This window comes from Dipodomys merriami, unplaced genomic scaffold, assembly GCF_024711535.1.
Source record: "Dipodomys merriami isolate MVZ:Mamm:240054 unplaced genomic scaffold, mDipMer1.0.p SCAF_22, whole genome shotgun sequence".
Lineage (NCBI taxonomy): Eukaryota > Metazoa > Chordata > Mammalia > Rodentia > Heteromyidae > Dipodomys > Dipodomys merriami.
In genome coordinates, this window is record NW_027203604.1 from 15,232,421 (window position 1) to 15,253,071 (window position 20,651).

The window sequence follows — 20,651 nt, forward strand, 5'->3', positions numbered from 1 at the left end:
AAAAACTTTTTGTGCAGACTGGCCTCAAATCACAATGATGCTGATGATCTCCACTTCCCAAGTACCTGGGATTACAGACATGAGCCACCACACTCACTTCCTTGTGGCTTTCACTTCTATGCTCAAACCTCACATCTGTCTGTGCCCAGGATGAAGAAAACATTTCTACTTGAAGCTGGAAGTGTGTCCAGAGGGGAAGGCATGGGGGAGACATAGAGGGAGTGGGTATCATCCAGACTTCACAAACAGGAAAGAAGTGCGGGTCTGGGAAGGAAGCAAAGGGAGGACAGAACTGAGCAAGACAAGTACACAGGGATGCTGCTGCTTTGACTGACACGGGGCGAGAAGGGACACACCAAGAGGAGAGGCAGCGACAAGAGCTTTGTGCACAGATGCCAGCGGGGAAAGGGAGACAAAGGTAGGTACAGCCTTAGGACCGGCAGGACCAGCTCCCAGGGTCTCCCCAGCATTCAAGGCTCACACATGAGAGAGCACCAGTGGGCCTATCTCCACCCACGATCCTGGGCCTCCAGTGTACATATGGCACAGGCACTCTGGGGACAAACAGGCTGACCAACACACTTCTCTAGACACCAGCAACTCCAGTCATGGCCAAGAGGAGAGAGGAGAGAAGAGAGAGCAGCTCAGCCCAGAAGCCATGTGCTTGTGGAGCACTGTGGCAGGAGGAGGTAGACAACAGACAGTAAGTGAACACAATAAGTTTGTGGACAAAAGAGCCATGGCCTGAGAGAAGGGCTGCCACTTTCTCGATAGATTGTAGGCCACCTCTCCACTCCCAGAAGCACCTGCCCACTGAATCCCACACCTAAAGCCTGCCTCGATTCTAGCCAAGAAGCTCCAGACCAGTTGCGAGTATGCTGAGAGTTCTTAAAACATGGGAAGGAGGGGCTAGGAAGGTGACTCAGTGGTAGAGCTCTTGCCTTGCATGCCTGAGGTCCTGGGTTCGATTCCTCAGCACCACATGAGCAAAAAGAAAAAAGCCAGAAGTGGCATTGTGGCTCAAGTGGTAGAGCGCTAGGCTTGAGTTGAAGAGCTGAGGGACAGCGCCCAGGCCCAGAGTTCAGGCCCCACGACCGGACCCCCCCCCCCCACCAAAAAAAAAAAAAACATGGGAAGGAAACAACAGCTGGCCATGAGTGCCTTGCTCCCAATGGACCACCCTGGGGGCCTCTTCCCTGGTCCCCTACAGAGGGGACTCAGGATCCCCTTTGCCCCAACCATTTGCCACTAAAGCTTGTGGTTTAGCATGTGAGACTATCAATACAAAAGGAGCCAGAGGCCCATACCTGTAATACCAGCTGAGGCTGAGGCAGGAGCATCACAAGTTCCAGGCCAGCTGGCTACACAGGGCTCTATCTCAACAATAACAAACAAAAATTCTATGAGTTTCCCTACAACCAAGATCAGGGAAGAATACCCTGGAAGCAGTATTTCCCTAGACAATATCTTTCAAAATAGAACTCATGAAATAGCACAGAAGCACCAGATTGAGAAGAGCCTGGAACTACATCTTCCACTGCTGGGGGCCTGGGCCAGAGGCCTGGGCCTTTCTTTCCTGGTACTTGGTTCTGGGTGGGAGCACAGCATCCACTCAGCTGGGAAAGGTCCTCATGACCTTCTGCTCCTGGCCTTTCATCCCAGGCTCTGCAGATACCACCTTCTGAGTGTGGCCAGGGTGGGCCCCTTCTTTTCTGTCTGGTCTGATGGACAGCTGAGAAGGAGGGTGCATCAGGTTATTAGAAGATGGCTGTTTAACAATCCAGGATATAATTGGTGGGGCAACCCTGGCAAGGAGACCCAAAGCACTAGAGCCTTGGGCTGGGAATGTAGCTTAGTGGTAGAGTGCTTGCCCAGCTTGTAGGAAGCCCTGGGTTTGATTCCTCAGTACCACATAAGCAGACAAAGCCAGAAGTGATGTTGTGGCTCTCAAATGGTAAGAGTGCTAGCCTTGAGCAAAAGAAGCCCAAGGTCAGTGCCCAGGCCTTGAATTCAGCCCCAGGACTGGCAAAAATAAAGGAGGAGGAGTTGGACAAGGACAATTGTCTTACTGAGTAAATCTAAGAAAAATAAGAAAAGGAGGAAATTCTATGTAGCTAGCAGAATAGGGCCAAACTTGAAAGGCAGGATCTTCCTGTAGAGAAAAACTCCTGGACAGTCATTAAAAGGTGAAAGTCCAGAGATAAAGGCCTGGGTAAATTACGGGGCTAAATACTCGATTGCTGCAATTTGTAAATAACAGTGAAACAAAGAAAGAGCCAAAAAAACTGGAAGGTAGTTTGATTTTGGGTGGGATAAGTAAGAAGTTTGGAATGTGTTCTGGTCAATATCAGTTAAACCCAAAAGCAGGAACAAAGGGAAGATCTGGGATAAGCACTCTGCCTTCATGACTTATTGCCTTGAGTACTGGAATTGTAGTCACCATCTGCAATCACTAACTGCCTGTTTCTGTACCTTGTTTTTTAAAACTACCAATGATCACTTGTGAGTGGCTTCTTGCAGGTTCCTCCTCTATAAGGCTACCCTATGTTGAACTTGGGAGGCTAATAAATATTCCTAGCCAGACTGACTTGAGTGTTGGTGACACCTTTAACCAATCTTGGGTTCCAGTCCCACCAGCCCTGGAAAATTGGGATACTTCACTGCTGCTAACCAGAACTCGCCAAGCACTGTTAGCAGCACCCACTGTGAAACTCATCTGATAGGAAATCCCATAGTGCCCGGAGAGGCTGCAGGAACCTGCAATGGTGGAAGAAAAGGAAGGGCAGTGGAGTGACACAGACCAACAAACTGAAGACTTCCCCGCAAACCACCACGCCTGACTCATTTGGATCACTGCCATCTTTAAATGCCCTGAGGCATTCCTGTTAGTCCTTGGAAACTCCACGATGCAACCTTTAGGACAATCGTACTCGACTTGCAATGTCCTCTCCGACTCGCCTGCAGCCTCCCCGCCGGCCTCTCTCCCTGCGGCCTGCTCCTCAGGGGTGGCTTTCAGCCACCACGCCCAGGTGACCCGCAGGACTGAGACCCGGAACCCATCCCTGGGTTTCCTGTCAGGAACGCCTCCGTTCACGATGAAGTCATTGGCGGTCCCACACTCCCGCCTCTGCCTACGCCAGCAGAACCGCTATAAAAGCCGGGGAACCCCGCTTACCTGGCCATTGCCGCTTAAGGGAGCCCGCCCGCGCTGCCGGGGACCCAAGACTCACTTCCGGCCGCGTCCCGGAAGCCGCGCGCAGGTACCGGGACAGGAAGAGGCGGGAAGAGGCAGAGCGCCCGGGAAGCGTGGAGACACCGGGGAGTGCTGCGGTGAGGCAGAGCCAGGGAGGTGGGGACGCGGGCGGCAGGCGCTGGCCTCCGCGCGTGCGGACGCCGACCCCGGCCGGGCCCCGCGGGAGCCGGCACCAGCGTCTGCGCGCCCGCCGCCCGCGCCCACGGCCGCGGTAAGGGCGGAGTCGGTGCGATACGAACGCCTATCGCCCGGGCGAGCCCCGCATCTCCTGGCACGCAGGCCGGCCACCGCGCAGGTGGAGGCCAGGAAAACCCAGCTAAAGACAGATAGGTCAAGGCCAAAGCCTGAACCGGGACCATTGCTCAGACCACACGGTCGTCCATCGTCCAGGGAGCTGAGAGCGTAGGAGCCGGCCTGCCCTTGGACGCACGGGCCCGGGACCCACGCAGGAGCAAGAACAGCCCCTCCGTGGCAAGGCTGTAGACAGCAGGGCACACTGGCTGCGGAGGCGCGGCCTGTTCGCCCCTCAAATCATTTACTCAGCTCCGCGTAGATGTAGCTGATTGCTTGCCTAGCATATGCAAGACCCCTGGTTCAGTCCGCAGCACTCATCCAGACATAATGTGCATGCCTGTAACCCCGGCAGTCATGAGTCTCAAGCAGGATTACAAATTTGAATCAGGTTGGACTACATAGCAAGGCTCTAAATATAAAGATTCACTTACTCAGGGTGAAGTTTGTACCTGCCTAGAGCAGCAGAATCTCAGGTGTCCCCCCAGGGACTCACCACCCACTTCCCCTCCCTGCCTTCCAGAGCCAGCGTGTTTCCCCTCCACCAGACCCCTGCTCACCAGGGCAGTCGTGTTTCTCTCACCTTACACCTGCCAGGCTACGACTGAGCTGCCCAGGAGGCATGAGCACTTCCAAGCTCTATACCTTGGTGCTGGTGCTGCAGCCCCAGGGGGTCCTCCTGGGCATGAAGAAGCGGGGCTTCGGCATGGGCCGTTGGAATGGCTTTGGGGGGGAAGTGAAAGAAGGAGAGACCATCGAGGATGGGGCCAGAAGGTGAGGAAAGAGGGCTCTGCACACACAGCCCGCCGGGGGTGAGGGGATGAGGGTTCCATCTAGATTCAGAGCCATACGCCCTGGGAACTGTGGCCCAGAGCAGGGATCTACCCCTTGAACTCTGCATCCTCACCTGAGTGGGACAGTGCCGGAACCTGCCAGCAACAAAAGGGAATCCTGAATTAGGGGGCAAGGATGGAAAAATAAAGACAGAAGACAAAGGATGGGGTCGGGAGGTCTGCAGCTCAAAACTACAGCCCCGTTTATTTTTTATTTTTCCTGATATATACTATTAGAAGTCAAGAGGTAACATAAGGTTACAATAGTCCAGAAAAACAAGGAAATTTTCAGTAAAAACAGTGCAGTAAAAAAAGGACAAGGTCAACTGGTAGAAAGTAAAACAAACTGCAGACATAGCAAAGCAATCCCGGGCACCTGGTGTTTTTCAAGAAAGCCAGCTCCTTGTACGTGCCTTCAAGTGAGCACCAGGGTCAAGATGACCTTTAAACTTTACTGTCGGCTCCCAACAGGACATTGGTAATGGGACTGCAGGTCTTAGTGTGGCAAAGACTAAATGAGAAAGTGCTGGCCAAGGACTGTGGTCTGCCTGACTCTGTCGGTGGGAAACCTTTGGGACACCATTGGAGTCATCGTGGCATGTGCATGTCTAACTATGAGGCTTACCAGTCACTAGACTTTTTAATTTTCAGGGTAGCTGATGGCTCCACACATACATACCCCTTTATCTTAAACCTTTTGGCCACATAGCTCTACTTGGTCCAACTACAGCTTCTCTTGGGAAGGAATGAAGGCCCAGAGAGGTTGAGTTGATTTCCTACCTCACACAGTCCTCCAGGTGGCCTCTGCCCTCACTTCTCACAGTCCCCTGAGGATAAATGAGGTCATTAATGCAAGTGGTGCTCAACCCTGCACAGACAACCAGAGGGTTGTGGTGGTAGTTGTGATGGTTGTTTTGAGACAGGATCTCAAATTCACAATTCCCTTACCTCAGCTTTCCCACTGGCATGCACTACCATGCATGCTGGTTGTTCTGATTCTGATGAAAGCTGGTGGCACCCATAGGTTGCCTTCTTCCCTGGAGAGAATGAAAACTCGTCCATGGTTGGGAGCCTTTGACCGGGAGAGAAGCTGCGATGCTGCAGCCCAGTGGCTCTTTTTTGGTGGTGTTCTTGGGTTTTGACATCACAGCAGATACTGCATCAGCATAGCCACATCCCCACTTCAATATTTTAGCCCTCAATTTTAAAAAATTTACTTATTGTGGGCTGGGAAGGTGGCTCAGTGTTAGAGTGCTTGCCTTGCATGTATGAGGCCCTGGGTTCGATTCCTCAGTACCACGTAAGCAGAAAAGGCTGCAAGTGGTGCTGTGGCTCAAGATATAGAGTGCTAGCCTTGAGCTGAAGTGCTGAGGGACAGTGCCCAGGCCCAGAGTTCAAGCCCCACAACCGACAAAAAAAAAAAAGAAAAAAGAGAAAAAAACTATTGTGCAATAGAGCATAAACACCCAGCTAAAATCCTGATACCCTTACTAGTGGAGGATTGAATTCAAGGTTCAACACAACTAGGCAAGCACTCTAGCACCTGATCCACATCTCCAGCCCTTTTTTGCTTTATTTTTCTGATGGGGTGCCTCAGGCTGGCATTAGACTGGGATCCTGCTTCTATGCCTCCCATGTTGCTGTGATCACAGGCATGAACCAACACAGAGGTCTCAGTACTTATTTGTCCTTGCTGGCTGGGCTCCTTGAACCACAATTGCCCCATTTCTACCTTCCAAGTACCTAGGATTATATGTAGGAGCCATTCCTAGGCCTGGGATCCCAGCATGCAAGCTGAACAGGTTTCTAAGTCACTATACCAAAGTTCCACAAGGGGGAGCTGAGCAATACATCCTTTTCCCAGGTAGGAGTGGCTATCCCATGTCTCTGGGTTTAGCACTGCCCTAAAGAGGGCCAAGTTGAGTGTCTTCTCTGATTTTGGGCACTTGGATACTGGCTGGGTTGCAGGGGGGGGTGCGGGGGGAGAATGGTGGGGGCATGCCATTATTGGGTTTTGAACTCAGGCCACTGTCCATGAGTTCTTTTAGTCAAGTCTGATGCTCTACCAGTTAAGCCACAACTCCACTTCCTGCTTTTCAGTGGAGGTAAGAGTCTCATTGATTTTCTCTAAGGCTGGCTTCCAACATCTGTCCTCAGATCTTAGCCTCCTCAGTAGCTAGGATTTGGGGTATGAGCCTAATGTACATAGCAAAGGATGAGTGTGTGTGTGTGTGTGTGTGTGTGTTACTAACAGTTGAACTTGGAACTTTCTATTCCCAGCCCTTTAAGGTGTAGGGTGTGCCCCTTTAGGGTGATATAGGGTGTAGTGTTTTTGTTTTAATTTATTATTATAAAAGTGATGTACAGAGGGGTTCCAATTATGTAAGTCATATATCAAGTACATTTCTTTTTAGACAGTTTCACCCCTTTTGTTCTCTCCCAGTTTTTCCCTCCCATCCCCACTCACAAGTTGTATAGTTCACTTTCTACATAGTTAAGGTATAGTTTTTGTCCAGGCTAACCTCAAACTATGATCCTCCAGCTTCTCCCCACTGAGTAGCTAGGAGTGTGGGTCACCAGCTTCTGAATAAAGTTCAACCTCATTCCTAAGATGGGCCTGGTCAGGACCTACTAAAACCTTACACGATGCCCTCCTGGGGTGTACAGCCATGTCCTGCTATCAGGTTCCCATGGGTGGGTACATGCATCCCATGCCTCCTCCAATAATCTATCTCCCCACAGGGGGCTGCAGGAAGAGAGTGGTCTGACAGCAGAGATGCTGCACAAAGCGGGGAAAATTGTGTTTGAGTTTGTGGGGGCCCCTGGGCAAATGGAAGTGCATATCTTCTATACAGAGAGCGTACAGGGGACACCTGTGGAGAATGATGGTGAGTCTTCAGGGTCCCTACCACCCATTCTTGCTTCCCTGGGGAGGATACAGGTGTAGGCCTTGGGCCCTCTTCCTTCTCCAGTGAGCTCAGAGGCTATGTGGGCCATCTACAGCAGGTGCAGCAGCATAGCCCACAGCCCCAGCGCATTTCCTGCTCTACAGAGTGAGGGTCACTTACATGGTTAGATAGAGCCCCTACCACTGAACTCCCTGTAATTCCTGTCAGCCTGGGTCGGGGATGACCAACACAGCTCTTCCCTGTCACCCTTTGGTTCAGAAATGCGACCTCAGTGGTTCGCCCAGGACCAAATCCCCTTCCGTGACATGTGGCCCGATGACAGCTACTGGTTCCCGCTCCTGTTCCAGAGGAAGAAGTTCTGCGGCTACTTCAAGTTCCAGGACCAGGACACTATCCTGGACTATTCGCTACGTGAGGTGGACCAAGTTTAGCGCTGAGCCTACTGGTGGCCAGGAGAGGGCGCCTTGGCAGCAGCTCTCCTGTCCACGTGCTCACAAGGCCAGCCTCATGAGGTGTCAGAGGTGACTGGATGGATACAAGGGAGGGCCTTCAGCATTGTGGCTTGTCCTGTCCCCAGGGAGCTGCCTGTCATGCAGCTGTCACACAGAACACTGGACAGAGGTGGGAGGGCCTGGGTAAAGGAGGGCTTGCCATATGGCCTATTGTCCTTTTACTGCCACTCCCCACTTTGTGATTCCTACCCTTTCCCAGTGGGGAAACAGAGACAAACAAGAGTCAAAAGCCATGGGGCTGGGAAGGTGGCTCAGTGGTAGAGCGCTTGCCTGGCATGCATGAGGCCTGAGTTTGATTCCTCAGCACCACATAAGAAGAAAAAGCCAGAAGTGGTGCTGTGGCTCCAGTGGCAAAGCACTAGCCTTGGGCTGAAGAGCTAAGGGACAGCGCCCCGGCCAAGAGTTCAGCCCCATGACTGACCAGAAAAAAAACAAACAAAAAAACAGTCAAAGGCCAATCCTGGCATGTAGCAGGCTTCTCAGAATACAAGGGCCATTCTCTTCCAATTGGGAACCGCCGAGAAGCAGAGAAAGAACTGAGAGCTTTGTCCACTATTGGGTAAACAGCAGAGTAAAAACGGTTTGTAAACACTTCCAGTTTATTGGGTATAGTAGTAACTGATTTCTGCAGCCCATAAAGTGCTTCATACATAGAGCTGGCTTCCACAAAGCCTGGGAAAGGCCTCCAACAGCACAGGGTCCCTGTTTTTCCCACAGCGGTTTCCTGGGGCTGCCTTCTCCCCAGGGCTGGAGGGAGCCAGCCAGACCAGCACTCCCCTGGCTCTCAGGACCAGCCAGGGCTCCAGCTGAACCCTCACTCAGACACCTTGCCCTGGACAGGATTCTTGTGAAATTCCCACTCTAGTGTCTGGCCAGAGCATGGCAACAGGAGAGCCAAGAAGGGTGAAGGGACTTCAGTCACTCCACCTGGAGCAAGCACAGGAGTGACTGTGGCTTAGGGCTCTGCTGCCCTAAATTCCTTAGGCCTTCCTCTAGATGCCTCGGGATGGCAGGGTGGCCTGAGGCAGCCTTCCTGCCTCCTCTTCCCCCACCCTCAGCCTCTAGATCACAGAACATGGAGGAGCATTAGGAGTGTGACCTAGCTACTCACCCTGGGTCCTACCCACAGCTCCCCTACCTCTGTCTGGTCCCAGAGACAGGCTGGCCGACAAGTGGCCTTGACTGGGCCCCAGGCCGTCAGAGGCCTCAACACTGCTGCAGCCTTTGGCACAGGTAGGCTCAGGCCCTGCAGCTCTACTGTCACCATGTGGAAGGACAGCCCTGGGAATGGTACAGTTCCACATAGTGATCAGGAACTGTCTTCCATGAGGGAAAGTTGTCTTCAGAGGGCCAAGGAGGCTCTCTGCCATTCATGGAGAAGATGGAGGCCCACATCCTCAGAGAGCTTTCTGCTGTCCCTGCCCAGCAGGGCCTCCAGCACTCTCCTGGGCCAAGGAAGCTGCGTGATACCCTGGTGGCAATGCCTGCAGCCCTCCCTCCCCTTGCCCCTAGGGCTGAGGGCAGGTGGGAGGGAGCCCAGGAGAAGGAGTGCAGCTGCCCTAAAGGAAGAAATGGTCTAAAGGTCAGTTGAGCCCAGTGGTGCTCACGGCAGTATAACCCATTCACCACTGTGACCGTGGCCTTCAGCACTACAGCAGCAACCCTACACCCACAGTGTCTGCAGGTCCCGACCCACAGCCAGACCTCTCACCCTGAGACTGCCATCTCCCCACCCGATGGCACTGTCCCCTCTCTCTCCCACTGCTGACTGACCCTCTCCAGTCCAGCCCTCTGTACTAGTCCAGGACCCAGGGACCCTTCTACGCTGCCCTAGGCTGTATGGCAATGACCCAAGTGCATCCCAGAGTGTCCTACTTCTCACAATGGGGCCAGCAGGCCTCCTGCCAGGTAGAAGGCACAAAGACCACCAAGAGGCCCAGGGGACACAGTGGGAGGGTGGAAAAGGAGAGCCTCTGCTTTGGTCCCATCAGAGGCCCAGCTGCTATCGGAAGTGACTCAGCCATCCCACAGCATTGGCAAAGAGGGTTTAGTGAGGCCAGAGGGAGCTCTGCAGGCACTAGTGGGGACACACTCCATCCTCCTGTGGGGACCCTGGCGGCGTCAGGGTGCCATGAGGTCCAGCAAAGAGGCAGCTGAGCTTGGGCTTCAGGTCGTTCCACACTTTGCTCATCTGCAGAGGGAAGAAGGTGAGCAGGCATCCTCACGCTCTGGAAGGTACTCAGACCCATCCCACCCCACCTCCACAACCACAGAACTTCTTGAAGTGAGAAAGAACTGCCGGGCCTACTCCCTTAGAGTGGACAACCTCCAGAGGCCACCTCGGTTCTTCCTCTGTCCCCTGCATGCAGGAGCAGAGCCACAAGTCTGCCTGACCTGGTACTTTCACACTACTGTTAAGAGGCTGAGTGTGGTAGCTCATGCCTACAATCTCAGCTTTGTGGGAGATAGAGGTGGGAGAATGGCAGGCCAAAAAACAAATCCTAACTGAAGTGAAAAGTGACAGGGGTGTGGCTCAGGCTACAAAAACCTAGGTTCAAACCCCCATATTGAAAGAAAACAGTTACTTTCAATTCCCTCCCAATACCCTGTCACAGCTGTGCCAGCACTGGCCAATGTGGTCCAGCAAGCCAACGGCCTGCAACCTCCACTAAGTGGAGAAGCCAGGGACAGGAATGCCACATGACCACAAAGCTGCCTATCAGGCAGTCTTGTCAACCTGATGGACTTCACAGCTACTCATACCTGATACTCCATCCCTCATATCAAGCACAGGGTTCAGAGATTCCATACTTTTCCTTTGGACCTGTCTGGATTCTTCTGGAAGGTAGAATGTTCCTGTCTGGTCTGGCCTATACAACTTCAGAGTTACTACCGTGGCCACTTAAAAGCTGCGCACTATCCCTTAGTTTTACTGCCCGGTACTGGTACTCTACCACTTGAGCCACAGCTTCACTTCTGGTTATTTTTGCTTGTAGGTTGGAGATACAACTCATGGACTTTTCTGCCTGGGTTGGCTTCCAACCATGATCCTAGTTAGGATTATAGGAATGAGCCACAAGCACCTGGCACAAACTGTGCTTTAGGATCCATATTAACCCCAACTTAACCAATTGTTCTAGTAACTCCTGACGGGGGCTAACAGTACCCACCTCCTTATGGCCCTGGATCTGTGAGTTCACGAAGGCCCCAAGGATGTGGGAGGTGAGGGGCAGGTAGACGTGGACCAGCTGCGTCTCCTGGTGCAGGCAGTACAGGGAGAAGTAGTTCCGCAGCTCCATGGTCTGGATCACGTTCTCCTGCTGCAAGGTCAGGGCTTGATGAGCAGGTGCAGCCCACCCATACCAGATGGGGATGGAAAGGTAGGGCAAAGTAGAAGAGGGGGAGAGGGGAGCACAGAAGCCAAGCACTGTCTAGCATGGGCCCATTGTAGAAAGGATTAAATGGAAATGCCAGAGCTTCAGCCTCGGTATACACAGCCCACCCAGTTCACCAATGTGGAGGGGGCACTAGAGGGCTCTAATGCTTGTCACTCCTCCCCCACAAGCCACTGCCATGCCCACCTACCTCCACAATGCGGGACTCCAGCTGCTCCACGGTCTCAGGCTCACGGCCATGTGCTGCACTCATCATCTGCCTCTTCATCAGGCCATACTTGTGCAGGGCACGCTGATGTTTGTGCAGTACGCCCTTCTCGTGACGCTCGCACAGGTCCTACAGGCAGGCGGGCCCTCAGCCTCGGGGTATACTGTGGACCCCTCAGCCCCCCCCCCCCCAGCTGACAGTCTTTCCAGGGAAGCGGGCTTTTCTTCCACACCCTCTTGTCCTCACTGAGGAAAAGTTCACGTAGCTAAGGAAGTCAAAGCCAGGCCCTCTCTGTCCTGCAGGGATACCCACTAGACCCAAACCCTACATACTGTCACTCAGATTAGCAGAGGGGATGTAGAGTCCAGAGCCCAGGGCACCTTAGCCTGCTAATGCCACTTACTTCTACACATGCAGGGAACAGGTGGCCCAAAAGGAAGACGCAACCTTGAAGACATGCTGTGAGCTAGGCTGGGGCTAGAAGTATGACTCAAGTAGAAGAGTGCCCATTAAGCAAGAGAAAACCCTGCATGCAAACCATCAATGTAACTAACACATACTAACAAAAAGAAAATGACAGAAAAGGGGCTGGGAAGGTGGCTCAGTGGTAGAGCGCTTGCCTTGTATGCCTGAGGCCCTGGGTTCAATTCCTCAGCACCACATAAGCAAAAAGAAAAAAGCCGGAAGTGGCGCTGTGGCTCAAGTGGTAGAGCGCTAGCCTTGAGCTGAAGAGCTGAGGGACAGCGCCCATGTCCAGAGTTCACACCCCACGACTGGACCCAAAAAAAAAAAAACAACAGAAAAGCAAAGCAAGCTCCCCTTCCCCACACCACACACACAGAAGCATGAGGGTTAAGGAAGATGAATGAGGATAAATATAGTTGAAGTAGTTCATCCACACGGATAAAATAGAGCAATGAAACCTGTTGGAATTGTTTTACGAAGTGGTGAGGAGAAGCCAGGCACCACTGGCTCACCCTTTAATCCTGGCTACTCAGGGGCTGAGATCTAAGGGTCACAGTTCAGCCAGTCTGGGCAGGAAAGTCAGTGAGACTCATATGTCCAATTAACTTTCAGAAAACCCAGAAGTGACAGTGTGGCTCAAAGTGGTAGAGTGCTAGCTTGAGCAAAGGAGCTCAGAGACAGCACCCAGGCCCTGAGTTCAAGCCCCACAGCAGACAAAAAAAAACAAGAACACTGAAACTTGATGGAAATGTTTTAAGAAAGGGAGATGGAGGGCAAGAGGCTGATCAGAATACATTATACACATGTCTGCAAAAGTCACAATGACCTCCCCCCTTGTACAACTAATTTAAGCTAAAAAGTTAATAATGTTTGAAAAAGAAAAGACATGGGGCTGGGAATGTGCCTTAGTGGTGGAGTACTTGCCTAGAATACATGAAGCCCTAGGTTCAATTCCTCACTACCATATACACAGAAAAAGCCGGAAGTGGCACTGTGGCTCAAGTGGTAAAGTGCTAGCCTTGAGCAAAAGAAGCTCAGGGATAGTGCTCAGGCCCTGAGTTCAAGCTCCAGGCCTGGCCAAAAAGAAAAAAAAAAAGACCTGGTAGTACACACAAGCCACAGGCTCAGCATGGAGATTGTAGAGACCACCTGCTGCCACCCTACTCAAGCCCTTTCCCTCTAGTCCTTTCCCCACAAGCTCTGGCCTGGGTTCCCTGGGCTGGATGGTAGGAAGGATTTACAGAGCTTCTCCCTGGCTCTAGCTGCAGCCAATTTCCCAGAAATTCCATGAGCTACAAAAGGTGAAGCCCCTTTCCTGAGCCATGTTTCCAGATCCTTAAAGATAGCCGAAACATGCTCTCTCTGTGTCTGTCTGTCTCTGTCTCTGTCTGTCTCTCTGCTAGGGCAATCCTCCCTGCTCTCAGCTCAGTGGAGGCCTGAGGGAAGAGGCAGCTCAGAGAAAATGTCAGCAACACCCAGGAACCCCTTTCCTTGCATCCTGCCAGGGCCACAGTGCCCTTGGAGTCACACCCTTGAGTGATCACAGGCTTGTCCCCCAAAGCTCTGCCCCTAACAGGAGCAGACACTCACTTTGTAGGACTGAAGTAGGTCCAGGAAAAGGTTCAGCTTCTCCACCACATCATTCTCTTCCTGTTTGCCCTGAAAACAAGGGTGAGTTAACCAGTGAGGAATGGAGAGTGGAGCCCACACAAGACCCTCGATAGTTCTGGGAGACACCCCCAACCATGGCCGCCAGCCCTTCTCTCCATACAGCAGCCACCCAAGGCCAGGAACACCTTCACACCAAGCAGTTAGGAGGGCACAGGGGAGCCTCTGCCCCAGTTATTCCACTCTTACCTGAGCCTTTGCTGGGTGTTCTATAATACCCCCAGGCTTTTATGCTTGGGTTATTTTTGAGATAAGAGTTCTTGTTTTTACCCAAGTCAGCCTAGATCACAAATCAACTATTTACACTTCCTACATAGCTGGGATAACACACAGACATTACTGTGCCCAGCTTTATTTGTTGAGATGGGTCCTCAAAAACTTGTCCAGGGCTGGGAAGGTGGCTCAGTGGTAGAGCACTTGCCTTGCATGCATGAGGCCCTGGGTTTGATTCCTCAGCACCACATAAGCAAAAAGAAAAAGCCGGAAGTGGTGCAGTGACAAGTGGTAGAGTACTAGCCTTGAGCTGAAGAGCTGAGGGACAGCGCCCAGGCCCAGAGTTCAGGCCCCAGGGCCGGACCCAAAAAAAAAAAAAAAACTTGTCCAGACTGGCTTCAAATCACAATGATGCTGATGATCTCCACCTCCCAAGTACCTGGGATTATAGACATGGGCCACCACACTCACTTCCTTGTGGCTTTCACTTCTATGCTCAAACCTCACATCTGTCTGTGCCCAGGATGAGGAAAACATTTCTACTTGAAGCTGGAAGTGTGTCCAGAGGGGAAGGCATGGGGGAGACTTTGAGGGTGTGGGTATCATCCAGACTTCACAAACAGGAAAGAAGTACGGGTCTGGGAAGGAAGCAAAGGGAGGACAGAACTGAGGAAAACAAGTACACAGGGATGCTGCTGCTTTGACTGACACGGGGCGAGAAAGGACACACCAAGAGGAGAGGCAGCGACAAGAGCTTTGTGCACAGATGCCAGCGGGGAAAGGGAGACAAAGGTAGGTACAGCCTTAGGACCGGCAGGAAGGCCAGCTCCCAGGGTCTCCCCAGCATTCAAGGCTCACACATGAGAGAGCACCAGTGGGCCTATCTCCACCCACGATCCTGGGCCTCCAGCGTACATATGGCACAGGCACTCTGGGGACAAACAGGCTGACCAACACACTTCTCTAGACACCAGCAACTCCAGTCATGGCCAAGAGGAGAGAGGAGAGAAGAGAGAGCAGCTCAGCCCAGAAGCCATGTGCTTGTGGAGCACTGTGGCAGGAGGAGGTAGACAACAGACAGTAAGTGAACACAATAAGTTTGTGGACAAAAGAGCCATGGCCTGAGAGAAGGGCTGCCACTTTCTCGATAGATTGTAGGCCACCTCTCCACTCCCAGAAGCACCTGCCCACTGAATCCCACACCTGAAACCTGCCTCGATTCTAGCCAAGAAGCTCCAGACCAGTTGCGAGTGTGCTGAGAGTTCTTAAAACATGGGAAGGAAACAACAGCTGGCCATGAGTGCCTTGCTCCCAGTGGACCACCCTGGGGGCCTCTTCCCTACATAGGGGACTCAGGATCCCCACTGCTCCAACAATTTGCCACCAAAGCTTGTGGTTTAGCATATGAGACTATCAATACAAAAGGATCCAGAGGCCCATACCTGTAATACCAGCTGAGGCTGAGGCAGGAGCATCACAAGTTCCAGGCCAGCTGGCTACACAGGGAGGCTCTATCTCAACAATAACAAACAAAAATTCTATGAGTTTCCCTACAACCAAGATCAGGGAAGAATACCCTGGAAGCAGTTATTTCCCTAGACAATATCTTTCAAAATAGAACTCATGAAAATAGCACAGAAGCACCAGATTGAGAAGAGCCTGGAACTACATCTTCCACTGCTGGGGGCCTGGGCCAGAGGCCTGGGCCTTTCTTTCCTGGTACTTGGTTCTGGGTGGGAGCACAGCATCCACTCAGCTGGGAAAGGTCCTCATGACCTTCTGCTCCTGGCCTTTCATCCCAGGCTCTGCAGACACCACCTATTGAGTGTGGCCAGGGTGGGCCCCTTTTTTTCTGTCTGGTCTGATGGACAGCTGAGAAGGTGGATTCATCAGGTTAATAGAAGATGGCTGTTTAACAATCCAGGGTATAATCAGTGGTGAAACCAAGGCAAGGAGATCCAAAGAACTGGAGTCATAGGCTGGGAATGTGGCTTAGTGGTAGGGTGCTTGCCCAGCTTGCAGGAGGCCCTGATTTGATTCCTCATTACCATATAAAGAGAAAGAGCCGGAAGTGGTGTTGTGACTCGAGAGGTAGATTGTTAGCCTTGAGCAAAAGAAGCCTAGGGACAGTGCCCAGGCCCTGAGTTCAAGCCCCAAGATTGGCCAAAACAAAAAACAAACAAAAAAAAATACTTTCCTGGGACTTGAGAGGCCAGAGGACTGAGAGGCAAAAACAAAACAAATGAACAAACATACAAAAGAACTGGAACAATGTCAGGGCAACACAATGCTAAGTGCAGGCCATTCTCTGAGCCCCTGACTCTCTATCCTGCCAAACACCTGCTTCTCTGTCCTTCTTACCTTGGAAGACTGGCATGCATCAGCCTGGGGAAGGACAGACCCAGCACCAATTAGGAAATAGTGACAAGGCCCTGAAGACAGTTTCAAATGGGAGCTCGTGGACATCAGGAGCAGAACTGAAAGCCCAGGACTTTATACTCCAACAGAAATCAAATTCCTTCTTGAGAACCAATCCCCAGCAGTGTGGACCCTACATGGAGACACCCAACCAGCTTCAGGTCTATGGGAACAAGTAAGTTCACAAGGACACTCACTCATTTAAAAAAGCCTGCTAAATAGGAGCTGGTGGCTCCCATCTGTAATCCTAGTTACTCAGGAGGCTGAGACCTGATGATCAGGGTTCAAGGACAGCCCAAGCAGAAAAGTATGTGTGACTCCAGCTCCAATTACCTAGCAAAAAGCTTGGCTGAAGAAAACGAAGAAAACAAATAACCAACCTTTTAAGGGTTGAGGCATGTCTCAGTTGGAAGAGCACAAGTCAATGCACAAAAGCGGCCACAGGGACTAAGTTCAAGTTCAGATCTCAAACCGGAAAAAAGAGAGGAAAAAGCTGAGCTAGAAGCATGGCTCAAGTGGTAGTGTACCAGCTATGAGCACACACAGACATGTGTGTCCACATGCATGCGCACGCACGCGCACACACACACACACCACACAAAAGCAAGTTCAAGGCCTTGAGTTCAAACTCAAAGAAGGAAGAAAATAAGAAAGGGAAGGGAAGGAAGGAAGGAAAGGAGGGAGGGAGAGAGGAAAAGAAAGAGAAAGAGGAAGAGAGAGACAGAGGGAAGGAGGCGGGGATTGAAGGAGGGAAGGGAAGGAAGGATGGAAAAATGAAAGAAGAAAAGCAAAGTAAAAAGAACTACTGTCTGCTAGCTTAAATAGCATGTTCCCAAGAAACAGGCAGCAGGGTCTCCACCCTCCAAATCACCTTACAGTTTGAGAATACAGAAGGCCAGATGAGCCCTTATGCATGACTGAACTCTGCCTTCAGCCCACAGCTCTCTATCTACCAGACTCTAAGATTAGCCCCTGCCTGTGCAGCAGCAGCACTTGCTGAGGCTCCTTGGTCTTGAGGAGACAGGAAAGGAGGACAGAATCTGTCTGGGGGGCTGGCAGCTAAGTTATCTTAGAGAAAGATGCTGAGTACTAGTTGGCTCACTTAGCACAATGGGAAACATTTGCTCCAGCTTGCAGAAGCCTCAGCGCTCAAGATTACAGCTCTAAAGACAGATTCCTTCTTGTGTTTCCTTTTGTTTTTTGACACTTAAAAAAAAAAAAAACCACAGGGATGTCACTACAAAGTGCAGGCTAGCTTTTTGTTGTCGGTTGTGGTTGTGGGGCTTGAACTCTGGGCCTGGGTGCTGTCCCTCAGCTCTTCAACTCAAGGCTTGTGCTCTACCACTTGAGCCACAGCGCCACTTCCAGTTTTCTGGTGGTTAATTGGAGATAAGAGTCTCACAGAGCCGGGCGCTGGTGGCTCACGCCTGTAATCCTAGCTACTCAGGAGGCTGAGATCTGAGGATCACGGTTCAAAGCCAGCCCGGGCACGAAAGACTGTGAGACTCCTATCTCCAATAAACCACCAGAAAACCGGAAGTGGCGCTGTAGCTCAAGTGGTAGAGCGCTCGCCTTGAGCTGAAGAGCTGAAGACAGTGCCCAGGCCCAGAGTTCAAGCCCCACAACCGACAAAAAAAAAAAAAAAAAGAGTCTCACGGACTTTCCTGCCCAGGATGGCTTTGAATTGTGATCCTCAGGTCTGAGCCTCCTGAGTAACTAGGATTACAGGCTTGAGCTATCGGTGCTTGGCTCAAGCTAACTTTAAACTTGAAATCCTCCTGCCTCAGACTCCCGAGTGCTGGGATTACAAGTGTATACCACATTCAACTCCCAGATTTGTTCCAACTTCAGCAAAGCCTAAGAGCAGAACCCTCTCAGACACCAGAACTTACTTTGTCTCTGTCCTGGAAGCTTAAGTGTAAATGGCCCGAGGGGAGACACTGGGAACACATGGGAACGGGGTATCCTCATTCTCTTAGCACAGGGGACAGAGCGGGGCTGTGAGGGTAGCACAGCTCCTAGAAAATCCTGTACTCACCTGCTGTGCGGCCTTGTCAGCCAGCAGTGCAAACTCCACAGACAGGCCCTTGAGCGCCTGCTTCAGGGAGCCCCATGTGCTGAGGTGCAGGGCGGCCCACGAGGGCAGCGGGGTAGTGTCAGACCCTAAAGCACTGTGGGAAGCAAAACATACATGATGGGAGGCACAGTACTCGCCTGCTGGCCCAACCCCAGAGCCGTGCTTATGGGAGGGGGTTGTGCACATGCCCAATGCCCAAGAGAGGGCACAGTGTTAGATGCTACCCCAGACCCTGTGAATCCCTTCTCTTCCCACACAGGCCCTGCATGGGAACAAAAGGAGGAACAGCCAGCCCCAGGCCACCCTCTCTAGAGGGACAAGGAAAGACCAAAGACCACAGGAGAAACCACTGCACTCAACCCAGCCCTCAGCCTCTTCCTCTGCATTCCAATCCCCCCTGCCCACCCTACTTTGCTCCCTGCAGGAAACACAGGCAACCTCCCCCCACCCCACCCCACCCCACTCCAGTCCCTGCAGGGCCACCTGCCTGAGCTCCTTCCCGAATATGAGAAGATCAGAGGCATTGTCAATGGCCCGGGATGCCATACGCTCTGCCCTGTCACGCAGCTTGTAGAAACTGTTGTAGATGTTTCGAATCAGCTCCCGGCTCATGGCAAACTGAGTCTGGATGTCAGCTGGGAGGAAGTCCTGGAGAGCAACAGGGAGGTGGTGACCCTGCTGCTTAGAGGCTCAGGGCATGGACAGCCCTGAACTAATCCGCTCATTGGTAAGAAGGCAGACTCCAATGCAGAGCAGCCGAAGGGGTCAAGGGAGTAGACATGCAGTGGGCTCAGCATGATCCTGCCCACAGCAGAGAGAAACGAGCATCACCGAGTGTTAGCGTGACTGTTTCTCTAGTTAAGAAGAAGAAATAGGCAAAATTAGAAAACTACCTTGGCCCTAGCAGCCAGCTTACAGTTCATGAATTCATCTCCAACGCACTGGGCTGCTTCTTTCAACTTGTTCTGCACATCCTGCAAGAGGAAAGAGACAAGCCAGGTGTGGTAGCACACGCTTGTAATCCCAGTACTTGGGAATCTGAGTCAGGAAGATCTTGAGTTGGAGGCCAGCCTGGGCTACATATTGAAACTCTGTCTCAAAAGAAAAAATAATAAAAGAGTGAAAAGAGCCAGCTTCACCATCTTCCATTGGCACAAACCCTGAACTGAGAGCAGGCAAGTGTGAGAAAGACGACTCAGTCCTGCCCAAAGAGCCACCATCCATGTGACCACTCCTCCATCAGCATTCAGAATCACTTTGCTGTCCGTCAGGTTCTTTCCTTGAGCCAAAACTGCAGGAAAGCCTGACTTAGTGACAGCTGCAGAGCCACGTCTCGTTCCATAACCAAAGAACTCCAGCTACAAAGTAGGGACAGACAGCATGGATGGAGACCAACGTCAGACTCATCCATACCCTTTGCATTCTACCTGGAGCAGCAGGAGGAAAGCTGGGGCTGCTTCTCTTGTGGACAGTTTCACGGGTTGAGGGAGCCCAAGGGGTCCAGGAGGGCTGGTGGGCAGAGGAAAGAAGAGCTCTGTTCTAGCCCCAGGCTACAGTACAGCCCTCTGAACAGACCTTTACTGGAGAATACAAGAGGAATACAGAGAGAAAGCCTGATAGGCATGTACCTTTGTGTCCAGAAAGTTTCAGAAGTCCTGATGGTCACCTGTCTACTTCTGCATTTTGCCAAAAAAAGAAATTGAGGGAATTTATAAAAAGATCGTACTGTAGCCGGGCGCTGGTGGCTCACGCCTGTAATCCTAGCTACTCAGGAGGCTGAGATCTGAGGATCACGGTTCAAAGCCAGCCCGGGCAAGAAAGACCATGAGACTCCTATCTCCAATAAACCACCAGAAAACCGGAAGTGGCGCTGTAGCTCAAGTGGTAGAGCGCTCGCCTTGAGCTGAAGAGCTGAGGGACAGCGCCCAGGCCCAGAGTTCAAGCCCCACGACCGACAAAAAAAAAAAAAAAAAAAAAAATATATCGTACTGTGCACCCCATCTTCCAGGCCTCTGCCAGGAGTACAGACAGCTCCCAGGTCCTATCTCATTCCTCCTTTGGTAATCAAAAGCACTGCTCCATCCTAGGACTCAAAGGGCCACACTAAGGCTCAGCATGGTGGTGCAGGCCTGTAATTCCAGCTACTCAGGAGGCAGAGGAAGAAGGATCACAGTCCAAGGGCAACCCAGACAAAAGTGAGAGACCCAATCTGAAGAACAAACTGGAGGCAAAAGGACAAGTGTGAGGCTCAAAGTCGTAGAGTGCTGCCATAGCAAGTGTGAGGCCCTCAATTCAGTTCCCATGGCAGCCCCCCTCCAAAACAGGGGCCATACTTCAACCAGGGGTGGGCTCAGTGGCCCTGTCTGCCCAGCATACTTGAGGCTCTGGGTTCCATCCCTACCACCAAAG

At 51.9% G+C, this 20,651-nt stretch overlaps 3 protein-coding genes across 5 annotated transcripts in view; 1 reads left to right on the forward strand and 2 right to left on the reverse strand.

Moving 5' to 3' along the window:
- Window positions 1–3,198, reverse strand: part of Mrm2 (mitochondrial rRNA methyltransferase 2) — a 29,559-nt gene extending 26,361 nt beyond the window's left edge. Inside the window, exon 1 of the mRNA XM_070033427.1 lies at window positions 3,176–3,198. Within this exon, the coding sequence (XP_069889528.1) occupies window positions 3,176–3,183 (8 nt within the window). The 5' untranslated portion in view covers window positions 3,184–3,198. The remainder of the gene's footprint in view (window positions 1–3,175) is intronic.
- Window positions 3,159–8,389, forward strand: LOC138834750 (oxidized purine nucleoside triphosphate hydrolase-like). Of its 3 annotated transcripts, none has more exons than XM_070033429.1 (4): window positions 3,159–3,260; window positions 4,068–4,318; window positions 7,120–7,265; window positions 7,545–8,389. In XM_070033429.1, exons 2-4 carry the CDS (start codon window positions 4,167–4,169, stop codon window positions 7,715–7,717), a joined length of 471 nt encoding a protein of 156 aa, XP_069889530.1. In that variant the 5' UTR covers window positions 3,159–3,260; window positions 4,068–4,166; the 3' UTR covers window positions 7,718–8,389. The 3 variants fall into 3 exon arrangements, with proteins under 3 accessions (XP_069889530.1, XP_069889531.1, XP_069889532.1); XM_070033430.1 differs by having other exon boundaries at window positions 3,257–3,330; XM_070033431.1 differs by lacking the exon at window positions 3,159–3,260 and adding an exon at window positions 3,347–3,464.
- Window positions 8,390–9,831: 1,442 nt separating this feature from the next.
- Window positions 9,832–20,651, reverse strand: part of Snx8 (sorting nexin 8) — a 37,663-nt gene continuing 26,843 nt past the window's right edge. The window contains exons 5-11 of the mRNA XM_070033423.1: window positions 19,136–19,216; window positions 18,730–18,890; window positions 18,204–18,336; window positions 13,457–13,525; window positions 11,384–11,530; window positions 10,969–11,118; window positions 9,832–9,989 (exon numbers count right to left, since the gene is read on the reverse strand). Coding sequence (XP_069889524.1) covers window positions 9,876–9,989; window positions 10,969–11,118; window positions 11,384–11,530; window positions 13,457–13,525; window positions 18,204–18,336; window positions 18,730–18,890; window positions 19,136–19,216 — 855 coding nt within the window. The 3' untranslated portion in view covers window positions 9,832–9,875. The remainder of the gene's footprint in view (window positions 9,990–10,968; window positions 11,119–11,383; window positions 11,531–13,456; window positions 13,526–18,203; window positions 18,337–18,729; window positions 18,891–19,135; window positions 19,217–20,651) is intronic.

Bases quoted from the DNA above. Each gene is read 5' to 3' on its own strand.
- LOC138834750 (XM_070033429.1), top strand. From the start codon at position 4,167: ATGAGCACTTCCAAGCTCTATACCTTGGTGCTGGTGCTGCAGCCCCAG. The intron at 4,319-7,119 runs GTGAGGAAAGAG...ATCTCCCCACAG, and splicing joins ATCGAGGATGGGGCCAGAAG to GGGGCTGCAGGAAGAGAGTG. The intron at 7,266-7,544 runs GTGAGTCTTCAG...CCTTTGGTTCAG, and splicing joins GACACCTGTGGAGAATGATG to AAATGCGACCTCAGTGGTTC.